Source organism: Sorex fumeus, unplaced genomic scaffold (assembly GCF_029834395.1).
Source record: "Sorex fumeus unplaced genomic scaffold, SorFum_2.1 ptg000265l, whole genome shotgun sequence".
Taxonomy (NCBI): Eukaryota; Metazoa; Chordata; class Mammalia; order Eulipotyphla; family Soricidae; genus Sorex; species Sorex fumeus.
The window spans coordinates 19363232-19384344 of NW_026606322.1; the positions used below are offsets into that span (position 1 = coordinate 19363232).

Sequence of the window (21113 nt, forward strand, 5' to 3'; positions counted from 1 at the left end):
TCTCCAAAGAAAACATACTCATGGCCAACATGCACAAGATAAGATGCTTAACATCACTAATAGCAGGAAAATGCAAATTAAAACCAGAAGCTATCACCTCACCACTGTCAAAATAGCTGTTATCAAAATGACAAAGGGTGGTGAAGATACAGAAAAGGGAACCCAGATGCCCTGTGGGTGAAACTGGTCCATTATGGAAAACATCTGGGAGATTTCTAAAAAAATGCAAACATAATTCAACAATTTTGACTCTGGAAATATACAGAAGACTAATTTAAACGCATAGACACCCTTATGCCCACTGCAGAGTTATTTATAGTAACCGAGATATGTAAACTGCCTGAACATAAGTGATTGTTAGAACATGTGGATATTTACAACCACTCACACAAAGAATGCTATTTAATCACGGAAAGAAAAGAAATCGTCCCATTTGTGAAAACATGATGAACCTTGAGGATATTATGCTAAGGAAACTAGGACAGGGACAGAAAAATTCCATGTGATTTCACAGCTAATAGAGGCAATATAAAAGGTAAATTCTTATAGACAGAAAACTTATTGGTGGTTACCAGATAGGTGATGGGTTGTGGGGCTAAGTGAAATGGGTAAAGGGGACCAAGAGGTACATACTTCTGTAAGTTATAAAATAAGGCCAGGATATGTAATTTGCAGCCTGAGACTAATCAATAAGTTGCTGCACGTTTACAAGTTACTATTATAAGATGGTAAAAGAATCATTGTGATAATAATTTTGCAATGTATGCAAATGTCCAGTCGTTATGTTGTACACTTTAATGATGCATGTGAATTAAACTTAAAAAATGCCAGCTAGATGAGATGTATGCCTTGGTAATAGTATAAGGATAGATTCACGGATAGATTAAAAATGCTGGTATAGTGTTTCAGATACAATAAGGTTGTTTGTATGATGGAGTAAAGTCTATGCAAAGGTGATTCAGATAAAATACAAAACCTGTTTCTTTTCAGACATGTATGTAGAAACTTATACTTAATAATAAAAAAAAAGGGCGAACCCTATGGTCTTCTCCTTTCTTTTTCTCCCCAATTGTACTTTATAGAGACGATTAGTAGGGACTTTGTCCAGCATTGCCGTCTACCTGCTTCCTCTTAGGTTTGATGTTTGATCTGCAACCCCTCTAGAAAGAACTAAGCGTAAAAGAGAAGCACTTGGAAATTGGGGAAGCTCTGGTTAGTGATCAGGTGCTAACCTCAGTCTTCTCTAAGTGAGATTTATATTTCATTTTAGAAGCTTGGTGACTACTCCCCTTTTTTTGATAGCCGTCAAGAAGCAATACCTTAGACCGGTTTGGCTGCCATCCTTGGCAGAAGAGTTTGGCAGCCCTAGGGAGATGGAATTCTTCAGCCTAGGATCCTCCCAGATTAAAGAAGTTACACCCTCTTAGCCTCTACTCGGTTGCTATGAAACAAAAGACTAGGAAGGTGAGCAAAGCAGGAAGTCCCGCCTTCTAGTTAGCTTCGGCTCCCGCTCCCAACGCTCACGCCCACCAACCCACTCCTCATTGGTCAGCTTCTTACAGCCATGCATCCCTCTCCCTTTTCCTTTCTCTTTGCCACTTCTGTTCTCGGGTGAGTCCAGCTCGCCTTCCGTCCCACCGCGTTCCATTCCACTCGGGACCTGCGGCGAGCGGGCCTTCCTTTGGGGCCATTGTGTACGGTGGAAGACGTGGACGGGGTGGTAATCCGAGGACGGCCGCCTCCCGCCTATTGGCGGGACTGGCTGTCAGGCAGTGAACGGGCGCTCGGGAATGGTGGAGCGGCGCGAGGCCCCGCCCCCGGCCCCGCCCCGCGCCCGCTCTGTCTGTGTGCGTGTGTGTGTGTGTGTGTATTTCACAGGGGTGGGGTGTCCAGCGAGTGGTCTCCTCCAGCTAGTGCTGCTGCGGCGGCGTCCCGCGGCCTCCCGGAGAGTCGGGCGGGAGGGCAGAGCGGGTGTGCAGTGCCTGGACGGTAATTGTTGCGTTTGCCCGGTCTCGGTGCTCCGCGTTCTGGGGGGCTCCTTCTTCGGGGAGCGTGCTTTTCACGGCGATTCCACACACACACACACACACACACACACACACACACACACACACACACACACACACCTTGCTCGGACGCCCCCCGCACCCCGGGTTTGTGCGTGCTGTCTGGGTCGGAGCCGCGCACACGCGTGTCTCGGGACAGCCCACGGCCACGCGAGGCCGGGAGGGAGGGGCGCCCCGGGGAGGCTCGCTGCCTGCTTTCCGGCGGAGGGGCCCGGGGGCAGCCGGGCGCGAGCTACGGAAGGAGAGGGGACAGCCCCGGGTTCCAGCTGCTGTCGCTGCCGCCGTCACAGTTTGAAGAGGGTTATTTAAAGACCGGAACCTTGGCTAGGTTAGGCTGGGGGGGTGGGGGGGGGGAGGAGAAAGAGGGGGTAAAGGGAGACGGGTGGCTGGATCGCCGACTGCCGGGAGAGCTGCGTGCGTCCACTCGGGAGCCGAATGCCGAGCGCCCGAGGCGCTGGGTGACTGCGGGGACTGGAGGCGCCAGGGGGAGATACTTTGTCTTCGGTCTGTCCACCTCCCTCCGCTCAGCTGAAGTCCAAGATTGGCAGGGGAGGGGCCTGAGGTCGGAGGGGGCACCGACGTCCCGAGAAACAAAGCTCTGGACAGCCTCGGGTGGAATGAGAGGCGGGGAGCGACCCGAGTGAACTCTCTCCTCCTTTCTGCGCCGGATCCTGTCACTCGCACCCTCTCTTCTCACAAATGGGTTGGTGGCTCCTTGGTGTCTTTGGCTTTTAACTTGAGATCACTCCTCCTGCCTGTGTTTCAAGAACTATGTTCGCGCGCCCACCTTCATGTGTCGTTGCTGGGTGCTTTGGAGGGGCCAGATGTGCGTCCCAAAGTCTTTGTTGACAGCGAACACGTCCCTCAGCTCCTGTTGAATAATCTTTATGTTTATATAACTTGGAGAATTCTAAGAGTGAAAGTAAGATTTTTTTTTTTTTGAGTTAGTGTTCTCGAAGGGGCTTCAGATCTCTAATTTGGAATTAGGATTTAAAAGGATGGGGAGGGAGAACATTGTGTTACCCAGTTCCTGGGGTTGGGGGTGGGGGGCGGATAATGTGAGTTGATTTTTGTTGTGAATTGGAATTATTAGAGCCTTTGCTACTTGAAACATGAGGAAGATGCGTCTCTTTAAAACTCTTGGTATTCCAAAGCAAATCTAGGGTCATTGCTTCTTAATCCTCCTTGTGTAAAGATAGAGCAAATTCACATGGTCAGTTGAGTGTGTAGCCCATACTTTTGTCTCATTAATGCAGTGACATGTAGTAGATGTAAGTTAATCTGTTCGGTTTTCTGTTAGGTAAATAGTCTAATGACTAACTTTTACTTTTTTTCTGTTTTTCAAAGAACCAAGGTTCCAGATGGCAAATTCTATGAATGGTCGGAATCCTGGTGGTCGAGGAGGAAACCCCAGAAAAGGGCGAATTTTAGGTATTATTGATGCTATTCAGGATGCAGTTGGACCCCCTAAACAAGCAGCAGCTGATCGCAGGACCGTGGAGAAAACTTGGAAACTTATGGACAAAGTGGTAAGTTCTATCTGTCTTATTTATCCATGTGGTTCTCAGATTTCTACTGTTAATAATAAAAGTTATGGTAACAGTTTTTCAATTTGGATTCATCACTTTTTTTTTACACTCACTCTCCTTTGAAAAGTTGGATTCAGAGCAAACACTTTGCAAAATAAAACAACAAAAACTTTCATCCTAGTCTTCAAGGTTCAAAGTTTCTCTATGAATTCAAATATGCAAAGTTTTACTATTGGCTACATTTTGTTGGTGCATGGCCATAGAATAGATTGGAAATGTTTCTTCTTTCTTAAGTTGTGTTGCTGTTGGATGTAAAAAAGCATGTTAGTAAGTTATTTTTAAAAAGTGAGTGTTGGACTAAGACTACTCATGAAACCACAGTGTATGATGCTGAGAAAATTTGCAGGGGAAAGAACAAGAAGAGTACTTAAGAAAGGAAGCAGTATTTAAGAGTTTCCATTTTCAGCTTTGAGAATTCATCTTCATTAAGAAACTTTTTTGTTGTTAATGGTGGAGTTACAGTTTCTTTCATCTACTATTCCATTTTGAAACAGGAAACCTTTTCGATTGCACATTGTTTATTGTGAAAGGAAAATTTATGAAGGAGGTGGTGGAGCTGAAAGTATCAGAAACCCCTGTGGTTTCTGCATGTAGCTTTCAGATGAGCTACAATTTCATGAGAAGAAGTCAAGCTGGAGTCAGTACCCAGAAAAGTCTAGGCAATTTTCACAGGGGTCAACTAAGGAAATTGTTATAGTTGGTATCCTATTTCATTATTAAATAGGATCATGAAAATAAATACTTAAACTTTTTTTTGTGGAAAATCCCCCCGCATTCATGGCAGATTTGGGGCACTTTATGGTTTTATTTCTATGTTTGGGCTAGCTTTAAATTTAGTTTTTGTGAACTTATTTAATCGCACAAAGGATTTAAAAAATATGTATGTATAAGGAGTTAAAAGCTACATGAAAATACTTTGTTGTACTCATCATTAGTTTTGTGTATAACTATATGCAAATAGTTGCTCTGTCAGTGGTATTAGGATACTGGAAGGAGAAATGATTTACTGTATTTTCATGTATCCTTTTGAAAATACATATGGATCAATGAACATTTATCATTCTGTGACCAGAGTTTCTGGGGAAAGACCTGTCATTATATGGGCCATGAGCCAGAATGTTTTTGCCAGAAAAGTATCCTTAGTTTTGCTCTTCAGTGTGACCTATTTAAGTTTCTGCCAGTTTATTCAAATTGTTACATTAAAGTGCTCTAGACAGAATGATGTCATAGTATCAGAACATTATAACTTGCTCCTTGAGGTCAGGTTTTGATTTTAGCATTGGATACTTAAGTTTGAGGAGTATGCAGTTGGAAAAATTACATATATTTGGCAGTCATAGTAGAAATTGTTTTTGATTTTCTAGTGAAGGTAATTGAAGGTCAGTTTCATTGCTTAAATCATTAGTTGGGCATAAAAGAAGGAATTCAAGGCTTGTAAGAGTGGTGACAAATGGATACAGTTCTACCATGAAGCTGCCTGCTCCTTCCACCTTACTCCCTTCTTTGTGTGGCCATGATTTAGTACATTTGTGAGTGAATGTTAGAACATCCAGTGAAGAAGATTTATATAAGGAAGTGGTGAGCCATAGTTTATACAAAGCCATTATTTTTGAACCATTAAAAAATATGTGCATGATTTTGGTCTGTAACTGATTTTTAACATAAGTTGTATCCACTTTTAATTGTTTTACCATGGGTTATCCTGAAATAGATGGTCATTTGATAGTTAAGTTTCTACCACTATTGGTTTTATTAACCCTTTTGTGGTTTGGGTTTAGCCTCCAGTTGAGAAACTTGACTCACAAGGAAATCTATTATCTAAAATCTCCACTTAGTGGAATTCAGCTGCAGGTTTTGGCAAAGGTGAATTGTGTGACTTTCACTATTCATCTTCATGATTTGTCAAGGATGAAATTGGTTCATTTGTGAATGCGTCTGTGGGCTTTATGGAGGGAAATAACAAAAATCATAAAAGAATTTAGTGTGTGTATTACTATTAAGTAATTAAAATCATTAATACTTATTAATTGCAAATATGTTCAACTGTGACGTGCAGAAGCATACCCCACATCTGTTTACCATTGTCAGTGGTGAAGGATGTGGTTCACAAATGAACATTGTCTTGGTGATGATGACTTCAGGACCTTTATCATCACTCCAAATGTTAATTCCTTGACACATTACCTGTTTTATAAAATAACTGCAATTACCAGACTTTGGTTTGAATTACCAGACAGAAAATAGTAACTTCCAAGCCTAACTGATAGTTATAGAAAGGGCATGGTTAAGTGTTTAGTTGGCATTTTTCTTTCTGAAGTCTCTTCCAAAAAGGTCAGACATTAGACGTGTAACTGTGAAATCAAGTTTCAAGTTTAGTATGTCTCAGCTACATACAAAATAGATTATTCTCAGGGGATAAGAAACAGTCTGAAACTGTAGGAGAAATAACTAATAAGTGAGTCATTTCACTGTGCTGTAGTCTCTAGAAATTATAACTGTCAAATGAGATTCTAATTTCAACTTATTGTTATGTTTCCAGAAGGTAGACTTTCTATACAAGACCATTGAGAGCAAGAGGGATTTATTGTTCAGTTGTACTCCTTGTAAGATATAAAGTATTTTGTTAGAAAACATCTGTAGCACAGAATTAGTGTAATGTGATTATTAACAACAAAAAAGTAGCATATCCTAAAGCATTCCAATAAGACACACTCTGTGAGTTTAGATCTGTGTATCAATATTAAGTCTGTAGCTAACCCAAGTCTCTTTAATTGAGTGGATGGTTTTTATAACGGTGTTGGAACTATTATTCATGAATGAACATCTAGGTCCAAAAATATCTGAGTTGTATAGTCTGTTCAAAAACCATTGTGGGGGATGGAAATACAGTACTGCGGGTAGGGTGTTTTCCTTACAGTCAGCAGACCCAGCATTTGATTCCCGGCATTCATGTGGTTCCCCCCCCTCCCCCCAGCAGTAATTCCTTAGTGCAGAGCCAGGAGTAACACCTAGCCCACAAACCAAACCAAACCAAACCAAACCAACATACAAACAAGAACCCCCCCCCCCCCCCCGAAAAAAAAACTATTAGAGAATTGGGGTTTTTTAAACAGCAAACATTTATTGAAGGCCTATTATGTGTCAGCCTACTACTGGGAATGAAAAACTAGACAGACCATAACTGCCCTTGACCTATCAAGATGCTCAGAGACCAGCAAAAGATTCAACCAGATGAAGAGATAATTTCCATGTAATGTGGAATGGGCTGTACAGCAGACCTGTATGAAAAAGTACAGTGGGAGCAAAGTAGATGATATCCACCATTTTTTGGCCACAGTTTAGGCAGTTGTCTGTCTGAATTCTGCTGGCCATTGCCTTCAGGAACAACTTTATTGTACTCTTATTGGAAATGTTGAGGTGAGAGTAAGGAAATGATCACTAATCAGTATGCTAGGAATGATCATTTATTGATGTGAGTTTCCTGAGCATGGTTTTCATAAGTTTCTTGGCCAGGTGATAGCAAATAGAAGAAACATTGCTTCCCTCTAATAGATACTAAATGAACTGGGCATACATGGATGTTTAGGAAATTTAAAATAACTATTTAATGCCAAAGAGCAAAGTGAATTGAATGCCTGCCTATTTTTTTTCCTCTCATCTTGCTGTCCTTGTCATTTAAAATTACATTTCCAAAAAAGAATTTAAAAAGCATTTGAAAAGTGATGATGCCAGATAGCTTTTTCTTGCTTTTAGCATTCAGTGCATTTAAATATATTTTTCAAGTTTGGAATGTACTTCTTTCTCTTTCTTTATAGTATCTCTGTAGCCATACTGTCTTTTAAGTTTGGTAGTCAAAGATATTTTGATTATTTAGCTTATGCAAGATAACAAGAAGAAGAATACATTTTCTAATTTGAATATCTCATACCTCTGGAAAATACTGCATATGAGTAAAACAGTGTTTGGATCTTTTTTTTTTTTTTTGATTTTGAGATTATCTTCCTTGGACTTTTGGTCACTGTCACTGTCACTGTCCCTGTCCTCCCGTTGTTCATCGATTTGCTCGAGCCCGGTAACGTCTTCATTTTGAGACTTGTTATTACTGTGTTTGGCATATTGAATACGTCACGTGTAGCTTGCCAGGCTTTGCTGTGCGGGCGAGATACTCTCGGTAGCTTGCGGGGCTCCCCGAGAGGGGCAAAGGGATCGAACTCAGGTAGGCCATGTTGGCCGCTTGCAAGGCAAATGCCCTACCCATTGTGCTATCGCGGTTATTATTACTATTTTTAAATCCTGCATGCATTTTTATTTCTCATTGAAATTGTACTTGTTGGAAGAATCATGGACCCCAGTGAACTTAGATAGGCAGTGATAGTATAGGAGTTGTATTGACAGTTTTTTGTTATACTGAGTTAGAATTTTAAATTCTTGCTGACATAAATGAAGTGATTTCAAAATTTGTTACTTCTCACTTCTTGGATAAAGCTTTTGATCAAATAAGAATTTTAAAGCATCCCAGCAAGAATTACTTCAGTTAATTCTTTCGGTGAAAGACCTAGGTTTAATAGAAGTTTTGCTCAGTATTCTTTTAACTCATAAAATTTTCACTATTCAGATTTTGAAAAAGCAGCTTCCCTTTTTTCAAAATTGCATTATGTACTGTTGATTTCATTATTCATTTATCAATTCCAACTAGATATTCATAAATAATGCCTTTTGGAAAGATGTAATAAGTGCTGTGAGCTGTGATATGATGCAAATGGAGCAATGTGACATAATGTAGGAGAGAGGAGAATGTTTTATGCCAGCATGAAGAATTGGTTTTGAATGCAACATGGTAAAATTATTATCCAGTTGATCATTAGGGGAAATCTGGATTCTGGAACAGGGAAGGACACATCGTGTTCAGGGGATGCTGGGTATAACTAGTTGTTGACTCAAGGCAAGTTAGAAAAGAGGAAGAGCTTTTGACTATAGTATCAAGGAATTGTGGACCTTAATTATTAGATATAGAACCATTCAAGTCTTTTAAACCATTCACATATCAAATATACCCACAGCATACTGTGCTGTGGATATATTATATTTCTTGACTCTAGAAATTAGGCTTTGAAAGGAAAGAAACCTAAGAAAGAGTCCTGGTCAAGAGGAATTAACACATACTGAGCCAGATATAATAAACAACTGATCTTGAGAATTGGCAGGTGTAACAAATATTGGTTAAATATATGAGGTATTTTGAAGGCAAAATATATAGTTCTTATTGACCCTTCAGAGATAGAGGATGAAAGAGAAGGTGAAATGAAAGTTACTCTTGAGGTTTTCAGCCTCGTTGACTCTGAAGGCAGTGATGCCCTTAATGAGATAAGGAACCTAAGAAGAAAAAGAGGAAGTTTGGGAACTGGTGCATAATAAGTTTGTTTTTAACCATATTACATTTTACATGGCAGAGTGAAGTTCATTTTGAATTTAGTTTTACTGTTCTAGACAGAAGTTAAACAAGATACATATGTTCAGTAGATATGCCCAGAGAGGCAGCATATGAAACTGTGGAGAAGAAACATTTGCAAGGTAGAGTGAAAAGTGAGAGCCAGACAAAAGAGTTAGATACTTGAATTAGATATTTATTTGCTTTGGGGTTTTGGGCCACACTCTGTTTACTCCTGGCTCAGCTCTCTGGGATCACTGCTGGTAGTGCTCAGGGGACCAGATATGTGTCAAGAATTGAACTGGGTAGAACACATGCATGCAAGTGCCTAAATTCCGGTACTATTTCTCTGGCCCCCAACTTTGTATTTTAAATCACACCCAGTGATGCTCAGGACTAACTCCTGACACTGTGCTCAGGGTTCACTCCTGGTGGTACTCAGGAGACTGAATGTGCTGCTGGGTATCAAACGCGGGTTGACCATTAAGAAACCAACAACCATACCCACTGTGCTAGCTCTTCACTTCGATGGGATGTTTTTATATTTGCGAGCAGTGACGAAAAAATGGCAAGAGGTAGGAAAAGTTAGAACATATATATTGCTTCGGGAGCACTAGCATCACAAAAGAGATTTTTTGATGTTTTGAGAAAATTGAATTTTAATGCATGTGGAGAAAACATAGAAGAGGAAATTTTTAGTCACTGAATTTCATGAGTAGAGGTTTTGTGGACCTTCCAGAATAGTTTCAACTGTGTGATGGGGCTATGTTGAAAAAAAGATTGTGAGTTATTTAAAAATTGTTCTTGAACTATGACAACCAGTGAAAAGAAAGAAAATCCTGCTCTTTGTGTGTGTGTGTGTGTGTGTGTGTGTGTGTGTCTGTGTGTGTGATCATAATTTTACTTTGGTGTTTGATGTGAATAAGAGAGGATTACAGATTGAATAGAGGGGATTAAAGATGGAGAGGAAGAAAAAGTTATTAATAAATTGGAATCCTAGTGCACAATATGACTAAGAACAAGTAGAAGTCAAATTCTGTAAATAACTGTAATTTCCACCTAATGAAGATGGACATGAGAGATATACAGAAAATTTCTGAGGGAATTTGTAAACTTTATGTTGGATTGTCCAGAAGAAATTTAAGGCATAACATCTCTGATATTAAAATTTTCTTTAAAATCCATATGGATCAGGTAGTATTCTTTTTATTTAAAAAGCAATTAAAGAGGATTGTTCCTGGTGGTTTGGGCCTCAGGGTTTGATGTTTGGACCTGGCAAGAGGGTATCCAGGCTGGTGGTACTCAGAAACCATTGGAGCAATGTCTGATGGTAGTCTGGGATTGCTGGTGCTGGCAGTGGATAGACATATGTGGTACAGGGGAATCAAACTCGGAACCACACATATGCCAGGTATGTTCTCGGCCAGTTGAGTGTTCCCTCTACCCCTATTACCCCTTTTTGATAGTTGTGAGGTCTAAACTTAGTTCTCAGGTTTGTCAGGACTAAATTCTATATATGTGAAAACTTAATACTGATGTATGGTTGTCAGGACTAAATTCTATATGTATGTGTACTGAGTACTGAGGTATGGATGCCTCATGAAGAGTACTCTCTTGGGCTTAGTTGTATTTCTTGCAAGAAGTATTCAAACTTTTTATGAGTTTCAGGTAACATGGAGAACATTATGGGCTAAAAGAATCTATAATGATTTTCTATAGTTAATAATTTTGTTTTAATTTTTATACCTTTGCCACATCTGCTGTTATTTTACCATGCTATGCTGTAATATAGCACAGCGGTAGGGCATTTGCCTTGTGCGCAGCCAGGCCGGCTGAGCCTGGTTCGATTCCTCCGCCCCTTTCAGAGACCCTGGCAAGCTACCAAGAGTATTCGATATGCCAAACACGGTCACGGTCACGGTCCCGGTCCTCCCGTTGTTCATCGATTTGCTCGAGCGGGCCCATAACATCTCCATCGTGAGACTTCTTGTTACTGCATTTGGCATATCGAGTACATCACGGGGAGCTTGCCAGGCTTTGCCATGTGGGTGAGATACTCTCGGTAGCATGCCAGGCTATCCGAGAGGGGCGGAGGAATCGAACTCGGGTCGGCCATGTTGGCTGCATGCAAGGCAAATGCCCTACAGCTATGCTATCGCTCCAGCCCCCATGCCAGACACAGTAACAGGAAGTCTCACAATGGAGACGTTACTGGGCCCGCTCGAGCAAATCGATGAACAATGGGAGGACAGCTGTAATATAAAATATGAAAGTACAAGAAATACTAGAAAGCAGTGTAAACTTGGCACTGTATTCTATAAAGAACACTTTAAATTTTCTATTCTGAAAATTATAGTTCTAAGAAGACACTGACTCAAGATTATACAGCTAGTAAATGCAGATTTGGACTGAGATTTGATTGATTTTAATATCTATATTCATAGCACAAAAATTCAAGCACATTGCTTCACAGAATAATATGACTCTTTTTGCATGAGAAATATATCAAAAGGATTTTTACAGTCTTTATTTGAGATGCCTAACACTTCACACTTTGTACTCGTAAATACAAAGTTTTTGGATCAGTGTATTTAGTATACCCTGATATATCTTATTGTATCTTATTGTTCTCTTATTTGACTTTGGAGTACTTTGTTTCTATCCTCTCTGATTGTCTTTTCTCCATCATATATTTGTCATGCTTCTGTTACATGCACAAAATTCTGTAGTGGATGATGGTGACAAATAAGCTCACTATACTCTCCACTCTTATGAAAGAATGTTATTTGGAAGAAATGTGAACAAACAAATATGCATCGATAGCACAGCGGTAGGGCGTTTGCCTTGCACGCAGCCAACATGGCCGACCCGAGTTCGATTCCTCCGCCCCTCTTGGAGAGCCCCGGCAAGCTACCGAGAGTATCTCGCCCGAACGGCAGAGCCTGGCAAGCTCCCCGTGACGTATTCGATATGCCAGACACAGTAACAACAAAATCTCCAATGGAGACGTTACTGGGCCCGCTCGAGCAAATCGATGATCAATGGGAGGGCCTTTACCTTTACCTTAATTTGCAGTTAGTCAGTTACTTAATAATTCTTCTTATTTTAATCTTCCAAAGAAACTTACATTGAAAATCATAAAGGAATTAGTAGTTTCTCCCAAATCTTACTATATTAATATATAGACTCATAACTAATTTTCCATGCTTACTCTTAGTTTGCCTAGTAACTATTCTATCTAGAAATATTGCAATGCAATTTTTGTGCTAGTGGTAGGGCATTTGCCTTGCACGCATCCAGCCCGGCTGAGCCGGGTTCGATTCCTCTGTCCCTCATGGAGAGCCTGGCAAGCTACCGAGAGTATCTCACCTGCACGGCAAAGCCTGACAAGCTACCTCTGACATATTCAATATGCCAAACACAGTAACAACAAGTCTCACAATGGAGATGTTACTGGACCCAATTGAGCAAATCGATAAACAATGGGAGGATAGTGACAACTACATTTTCATACTATATGTATGTTCAGTTTATATATACTTAGCAGTGATTTGCTAAATTAGAAAGAACTTAAAATATTCATAGGTAACTTTTCTCTTAATGCTTCATTTTTCTATGAAACTGTAGTAAGAAATGCCTTCTAACATTGAAGGAAGAGCACAGAGAAGAGATTTTTTTAAACGATTTCCTAAGCTTTCATGTAAAAAGGATTTTTTTCTTTACTTTTCAGGTACATTATGTAACTGAGTATCCCATGAAGTGAGGTGTGTTTTATAATGAAACACTGCTGTAGTACAGACACAATCCCTCACTGTTTCAAGTTTCCATTTGCTTCAGTTAAATTTTCTCATACCTTTGAGGGTCTGGTTTGAACCTTGTACTTTAACTGAACTACTCTTTGTTACATTTTAGTTGGGAATTTTAATTAGGGCACATTGAGAAAACTGCAAGGGTGTTCTAAGAATAATTAATGACTTTGAAAATTCTTGTAGTTCTGGTAAATACTGTATTTGTGCCTTTGCTTTGTTTTTAAATTAATTTAAAAAATTTATTTATTTGTTTTTATTTTTTTGATTGAATCACCATGAGTTACACAATTACAAAGTTGTTCATGATTGGGTTTCAGTCATACACTATCCAACACTCCTCCATTCGCTAGTGTACATTTCCCACCACCAGTGTCCCCAGTATTCCCCTCAGCTACCTCTATGATAGGCACTATGATTCTGTCTCTCTCTCTCTCTCTCTCTCTCTCTCTCACACACACACACACACACACACACACTTTTGTTCTCTCTCTTGCTCTCTCTTTCCTATTAAGCATTATCTGTCTCTCCTTTTGGCTGTGATTGTATAGTGATTAGTACTCTCTGTTGTGCCATTGCTTTAATACGGTCAAATATATGTTGGATGTATATGTATTTATGAAATACATATATGGTATCTGTTTATTAGTCATATGTTTTTATGAATGTGGAAGAATGTGAACATATGCAGTGGGCTTCATAGAAATCTTTAAATTGTATTGGGGAGGAAGCTCAAAACAGTGGAGCAAATGTGTTGCATGTGGAGTCTATGACTTCCATCCCCAGTAGCATATGGCTCCCTTAGTACCACTGGCTTTAGCTTTCATTGCTTCTGATTATCGCCTCGGTGACCCTTGTAAACCCCTACCCTACTGGGCTGAATGAGCTCAAAAACTAGACTTAGCGTCATCTGGCCTGTAGTATTGCCAGGAGTGACCCTTGAGCACTGCTGGAGGTGTCCCATGCCCCCCAAATCTTTAAGTTTATTTCTAAATAAATATGACACACAATTGCTTATTTCCAAGGGAGTGCTGAACTCTTAAGCATATGTCCAGACACCAGGGTTCTGAGTAGTGAACTCTACAGGTGTGTGTGTGTGTGTGTGTGTGTGTGTGTGTGTGTGTGTGTATGAATGTGTGTTCCATTCTTCTTGGGTTGTTTTTATTCTGCATTTATTAGTTTTATTACAAAAGGAGGGAGTTGTTATGGTCTTCTTTAAGCAATAATATTCTTTGTGTAGTTGAGAGTCAGGAAGTTTTAAGCCGTTTCCCATATATATGTTTTGTCTTTTAGTAAGACAGTGAAGAGTAAATATACTAAAGGTCCAGTCCTTTTATCTATCAATTGGTGCCCTGAAAGGTCTGTCAATGCATAATGTGGCTGCAGAATTTCCTTTATGAAAGCTTTCTCTGTTGGGAGCAACTTTCATTCTCAGGAGTAACTTGGTTATTCCTAGAAGATGTCTAAGTCATTTTAGTCTTCACTTAAACCTTGATTTTTTTTTCCTTTTTAACATACTTTTTTTTTTTTTTATTTTTAGAAAAGCAATTTTTCCTCCACAGCTGGCTTTGGCAGATCCTTCCACATAGCAGGCACTCAATAAATATTTATTGAATTGAATTGAATTTGATCTGCTTTGAAGTCAGAGTCTGGTGTAAGGTTATTCATTCTCGTCAGCAGCTATCATAAATCACAGAATTTTATACTAATCCAGCTGATGAATTGCATCCTCAGTGGTAGATTGTAGTTCAGCATAGTATGTTACTCTTTTGCAAGTGCTGAGTTTGAAAACCATGTGAATATGAAACTGACTTTTGTCTACTTCAGATGTTTTTTGTACTCACCTACAACATCTTACATTACCCACTTTGAGAGGACTCCATCACTTCTCTTCTCATGTGTTCTCACTGATGCTTCAGCCATTGCATGCTTTTCTGTCTGGAATATAAAGTCCTTTTGCAAATTTGGTTGTGTCTTTCTTGACAACCTCATGTAGATGTGAGTGAGCTATTTCTTTTTTTTCCTCTAGCACTTTGTAATACCCTCCATTATAGCACTTAAATTCCTCTATAATTAGTTTTTAAAGCCACCCTCCTGTTTTACTCGAAACTCGTTTGAGAACAGTTCCATGATTTATTATTCTTTTCTATATTCCCCAGGGTCTGAGACAGTACCTGACACAAACTTTTATAGAATAAAGAATGGGGCCTAAAGTTCACCTAAGTTTGCAAGTGGAATAAATAAAAAAGGTAAATTAGTTTAGCCAGAGATCATTTATTAAATACATTATTCTAATTAACTTGTAATATAGGTAGAAGGATTGGCCCAAGATCTAGAAGATGCAGAGTTTTATATTGGATTAATGATGTTTTAATGGTCCCTTAATTTTTGTAGTTCTTAGTTTCTATATCTGAAAATGAATAGATTGGGCAGGATCTTTACTAAGATCCCTTAGAGCAAGAATTACATTGCTCCTAAGTTAATTATAAAAAACTAGGTCTCTTCTGCCAAACTTCTTGAGGCAGGAAGTACGTTCTCGTCATATATAATTTCCTGGCACTAAGCTCAGTACCTGGTATATAGTAGTTATTCAGAAATCTTAAAAATTCAGCTATAAATTCTTAGGTAGAAGTATAATTTAAGGACAAAATTAAGTCTTGTAGAGAATAGTAAATTAAAACTCTCAAATAAGAGGCAAAGGTTGTAGTTTTCTGGTAGAGACCTTGCCTTCATGTTTGAGGTCCTGGGTTCCATCCCCGATATTGCAAAAAATAAAAAAAAATAAAATAAAATAAGAAACTACTTAAAACAGTTATTTGGCATGTCTGAAAAAAAAATCCCAATGAGGTGTTTTTTCTTTTTTTAGTTGAAAAATTTACCAGGAGAGATGATGAAGCCATGTAGAACCCTAAATTATTAATTGATCAGCCTGTGACATGTTGTACCAAATTTCATGTTACTGAAATTGAACTATTCCTGCTGTATGTTTGTTTTCTCTTGGCTGCACACTGCCCTCCTCAGGACTTATTCCTGGCTCTACATTTAGGAAACACTCCTGGCATTGCTTAGGGGACCATAGGCGGTCCAGGGACTGAACCTGGGTCTGCTGCACGCAAGGCAAATAAGGTTCTTAAAATGTGTGTATCTACTTGTAATAATAATTTTTAGTTTTAAGCATTGATACATTGAGCCTCTGTCAACCCAAATTAAGTCACTGATGTATCTGACCCTGTAGGTCAACTATAGTTTCCCTGGTGATTTCAAAGTATCACAAAAATTCATTTCATTTTCATTTCATCATCCTGTTATTCGTCGATTGCCTCAAGCAGGCCCCAGTAACGTCTCTTTCATCCTAGCCCTGAGATTATATTCAAGGCTCTTTAGGAGAATGAAACCCATCATTGTTACTGGTATTTGGCATATTTGGTACGCCATGGGGAGTTTGCCAGACTCTGCCCTGTGGGCAGGCTACATTCGATAGCCTGCAAGTTTGTCCAAAGTAGGAATGAGACAATAAGAAGTCATAAAAAGATGTCCTGAGAAGATGCCGCGCAGCCACGAATGCGGCCGCGCAGCTCCAAGAACTGGATTTTATAGTCTCTGAGGTTTGGCCGCTGATGGGATTACACGGCGCCAGGGGGCCAGGTGGTGGGTGTGACCCCCGCCCACTGGAATTTGGAGGATCTGGGTGGAGGATGCTCGACTCCAATCCGAGTAGGCTTGGAGGTCTTGGCCCCGGAACCCGCGTGGATCTGTCCCTCCGCCAGTACCTTCATGTGTGCGGACCAGCCTCCACCATGCTGAGACCACTCTCCGCACACATCACAAAAATAAAAACAGAAAATTCTTCATCAGCACTAGCAACTATACTCTGGTAAAGATTGACATCATCCAATAAATTTGATGCTTTTTTGTGCTATGCTCGTAATCAAAGTGCAAGTATCCCTCCACTACAGTTCTTTTGCCCTTTTAAGTACATATCTTCAGCTCCTTAGTAACTTCAATTCTGTTGTTATACACTTCAGTGTAAAGGTAAAAGGTAAAGGCCCTCCCGTTGATCGTCGATTTGCTCGAGCGGGCCCAGTAACGTCTCCATTGGAGACTTTGTTGTTACTGTGTCTGGCATATCGAATACTCTCGGTAGCTTGCCGGGCTCTCCGAGAGGGGCGGAGGAATCGAACTCGGGTCGGCCATGTTGGCCGCTTGTAAGGCGAACGCCCTACCCGCTGTGCTATCGCTCAAGATTTTATTTTTGTTGGTATTTTTTTAATCCTTATTTCTTTATAAAACACGTATAACAGGGCTCATCCATTATGTGTTTTTTCTTCTATTTTGCTGAACATGATCCCAAGACGGGTCCTTTTAAAGAAAAAGATACATAAACTTCAAAACAAAATTTGGTTTAAAAGTAAATTATTTTTAAAGGATGAGAAATATTTGCAATAACTGATAAACTAAAAAAGGAAAATTGATGAACCATCGAACAGCAAAGAAATAATCTGAGTTGTTAAATTTTATCCTTTTGTTCTTATCCATTGTTCATATGTATAATCATTCTTGGGTGCCACTGAATATGTTTATATTTCCAAATTTGAACTAGATTTTGTTTCCATGCAGGCCAGTCAGTGCCAGAGGCATTTGAGTTATTCCTTAAGCCATTTTTTTTTATCATGACTACAGATAAAAATTTAAATAGTTAAAGAAGTGACCATATATCTCACATGAACCTTTCACAAATGCCAAACTAAATGTATCTCCAACTCTAATTCCCATTAACCAGATTCCAAGTGTTCACGGCCATAATGCTAGACAGTAGACAATTAGGTGGGATAGAAGGGAAGTCATACTGGGAAAGACACATATATTAATTAATGTGATAAAAAAATTTATGGCTTTTGAAATTTTATTCTATATTTATATATAATAAGCACAGTGGGTTGGACATTTGCCTTGCATGCAGCCAACATGGGCGACCCAGGTTCAATTCCTCCGCCCTTCTCAGAGAACCTGGCAAGCTACCGAGAGTATCTTGCCTGCACGGCAAAGCCTGGCAAGCTACCTGCGACGTATTCGATATGCCAAACACAGTAACAAGTCTCCCAATGTTACTGGTCCTGCTCGAGCAAATCGATGAACAACGGGAGGACAGTGACAGACAGTGATCTATATGTGTACATAGATGCATATGTGAAAGGGCCTTGGAAGAGGTCCATGTATCTGAAAGTCCTTCAAGCTTGTTTTTCACTACCTGCTTAGTAAATCTTCTGTCATTTGTACATTTTGCATATGTAAGTAAGAGTGCCATACTCCCATACTCTTTATACTTTTGTGCAACGCCTAAGTGATTTCGTGAAAAGAAATCTTTGGATAGTTCCTGCTTCCCTTGGATAGTAAAAATGAAATAGCTTAGTTTATTTTGACTAAATCACATGAACAGTTGAAGTGAATATAGCAGTTCATTGACTCTCTTTTCTTGCTGGCAGGCGGTACTCTCATATCTGCAGCAACTTCAGTGCTTGGGTGGCACCTGAATGAATGACTGAACCGTTATGTAACACATGTTTATGGGTGTGAGAGATAATATGGGGAGGTGGAAAGGACTCGTTCTGACCTGACAGCCCATTTATTACTTAATAACTCAGTTATTAAAGTCGCATCTCTTTGTTTTATTCTCCTCAGGGTTCAGAAACAATATACCAAAACACTAATTAAAATCTATGAAAGAGCTTTAGCTGGGAGTTCAGTGTAGTAGAAAAGATACCTAAATGAGGGGTGTGTGTGTGGGGGGGGTAAAAACATAAATAAATGGGAGAATCCGTTTGAAGAAATAGTACATCCTTTGATGGCTTTTATATTTTTGAATGATTTTTATATTTTTGAACAAATTCAGGTGTTGTGATTCAGATGAAAATGTCATAATTTTGTACTTTGTTTTTAGGTCAGACTCTGTCAAAATCCAAAACTTCAGTTGAAAAATAGCCCACCATATATACTTGATATTTTACCTGATACGTATCAGCATTTGCGACTTATATTGAGTAAATATGATGACAACCAGAAGCTTGCCCAACTCAGTGAGAATGAATATTTTAAAATCTACATTGATAGTCTTATGAAAAAGTCAAAACGTGCAATAAGACTCTTTAAAGAAGGCAAGGAGAGGATGTATGAAGAACAGTCACAGGACAGGTAAGCATGCTTTTGGTTTTTATTTTTCTCACTGTAAGGTCATCTATGTTGCATTTTGCTTTATAGCATATATGTCGCTGTGTATTTGTTTTGGGGAAACGTTGTATTTCCTTGACGTTCTACTTGTCATAGTTTTATGACAATAGTATATTAGATAGTAGGTCAAGTTTTTAGTCTTTATAGTCTTTATATTTTAGAGAAATTTTAGGAAAAAGATTGCTGAGTAAGTAGAGTTCCTATATACCTTCTTTGTTCCCCCACATTCACATGCAGTTTTTCTTAATAACAGCTTGCATAGTGGATTACATATGATATTTGAAAAATATACATATCTTCTATGTATATATGTATGTACATACATAGAATAGTCTATTGTTCAACCCATTCATGGCCTCTCTGCCTCCATACCTCCACCAGAAACATCATGACCTATTGGCACTCATCTTTTTACTGTCCCTATAGTTTGCTTTGGACTGGAGCAATAGCACAGCGGGGAGGGCATTTGCCTTGCAAGCAGCTAACATGGCCTACCAGAGTTTGATTCCTCTGCCCCTCTCAGAGTGCCCAGCAAGCTACTGAGAGTATCTTGCCCACACGGCAAAACCTGGCAAGCTACCCGTGGCATATTCGATATGCCAAACACAGTAACAAGTCTCACAATGTTGCTGGGCCCACTCGAGCAAATCAGTGAACAACGGGAGGACAGTGACAGTAACCGTGATAGTTTTCTTTCTTCAAAATGTCAAAAAGTTGAAATAATTTATACATATATATTTTTATATATAACTTTTGAGAATGACTTCTTTTTGCTTAACAATATTCATTTAAAATTTCTTTATGTCTTCTTATAGTGTAATAGTTTCTTTCTTTTCATCACCGAGTAAAACTTTATTCCATAAATGTACCACAGTTTGTTTATATATTCATCCAATGAAGGACTCTTGGTTGCTTTTAGTTACTTGTCATTATGTATAAAACTGCTACTCATATTCATATGCAGCCTTTGATGTGGATATAAACTTTTATCTGATTTGTGTAAATACCTAGGAACTTGATTGCTTGATATTTTGGTGATAAGATGTTTATCTTTGTAAAGAACTCCTAAACAGTATTACAAAGTTGCTGTATTGTTTTCATTTTCTTCAACAGTGAAAGAGAGTTGATTTTTTTTTAATTTAATGGTCAAATTTTCTTTTCTTTTTTTTTTCTTAAATTTTTGTTAGTGAAACCCGTGAAGTACAGTTATAGACTTACAAATTTTTGTGCTTGGGTTTCAGTTATACAGTGATCGAAAACCCATCCCTCCACCAGTGCCCATTCTCCACCACCACAAGCCCCAGTATCCCTCCCACCCCCCATCCTCCCATCCCACCTTACCTCTGTAGCAGGGCATTCCCTTTTGTTATCTCTCTCCTTTTGAGTGCTGTGGTTTGCAAAAGAGACATTGAGTGGCTGTCTTGTTTGGTCTATTGTCTACTCTAATCACGCATTTCCCATCCTGAGAGGAACCTCCCCAAACCCTTTATTTGGTGCTCCCTTCTCTATCTGAGCTGCCTTTTCTCCTGTCCTCAAAGCCATGGAGTAATCCTCCTGGTACTTAGAAAGAGAGTTGATTTTACTCAGGATTCACTAGTATCTGGTATAAGAATTACTTTAAGATGTGATGGTAGGGATAGGAGTTATAGTCTAGTGTGGGAAGGGTGCTTACCTATCAAGAAAAATACCAGTTAACCTGGGTTTAACCTCTGGCACCACATATGGTCCCGTAAGCACTGCTTGTTGTGATCCTTGAGTATAGATCCAGGAGTAGGTCCTATAAACCAAATATGTGTGAGTGTGTGTGTGTGTGTGTGTGTGTGTGTGTGTGTGTTATACACATACATACATATGTGTATTGGAGCAATAGCACAGCGGCTAGGGCATTTACCTTGATGTGGCTGACCTGGCCGACCCAGGTTCGATTCCTCTGCCCCTCTCAGAGAGCCCGGCAAGCTACCAAGAGTATCTCACCCATATGGCAAAGCCTGGCAAGCTA

At 39.5% G+C, this 21113-nt stretch overlaps 1 protein-coding gene across 1 annotated transcript in view; it reads left to right on the forward strand.

Moving 5' to 3' along the window:
• The first annotated feature begins 1883 nt into the window (after window positions 1–1883).
• Window positions 1884–21113, forward strand: part of CBLB (Cbl proto-oncogene B) — a 224038-nt gene continuing 204808 nt past the window's right edge. The window contains exons 1-3 of the mRNA XM_056109396.1: window positions 1884–1989; window positions 3414–3595; window positions 18828–19078. Coding sequence (XP_055965371.1) covers window positions 3428–3595; window positions 18828–19078 — 419 coding nt within the window. The 5' untranslated portion in view covers window positions 1884–1989; window positions 3414–3427. The remainder of the gene's footprint in view (window positions 1990–3413; window positions 3596–18827; window positions 19079–21113) is intronic.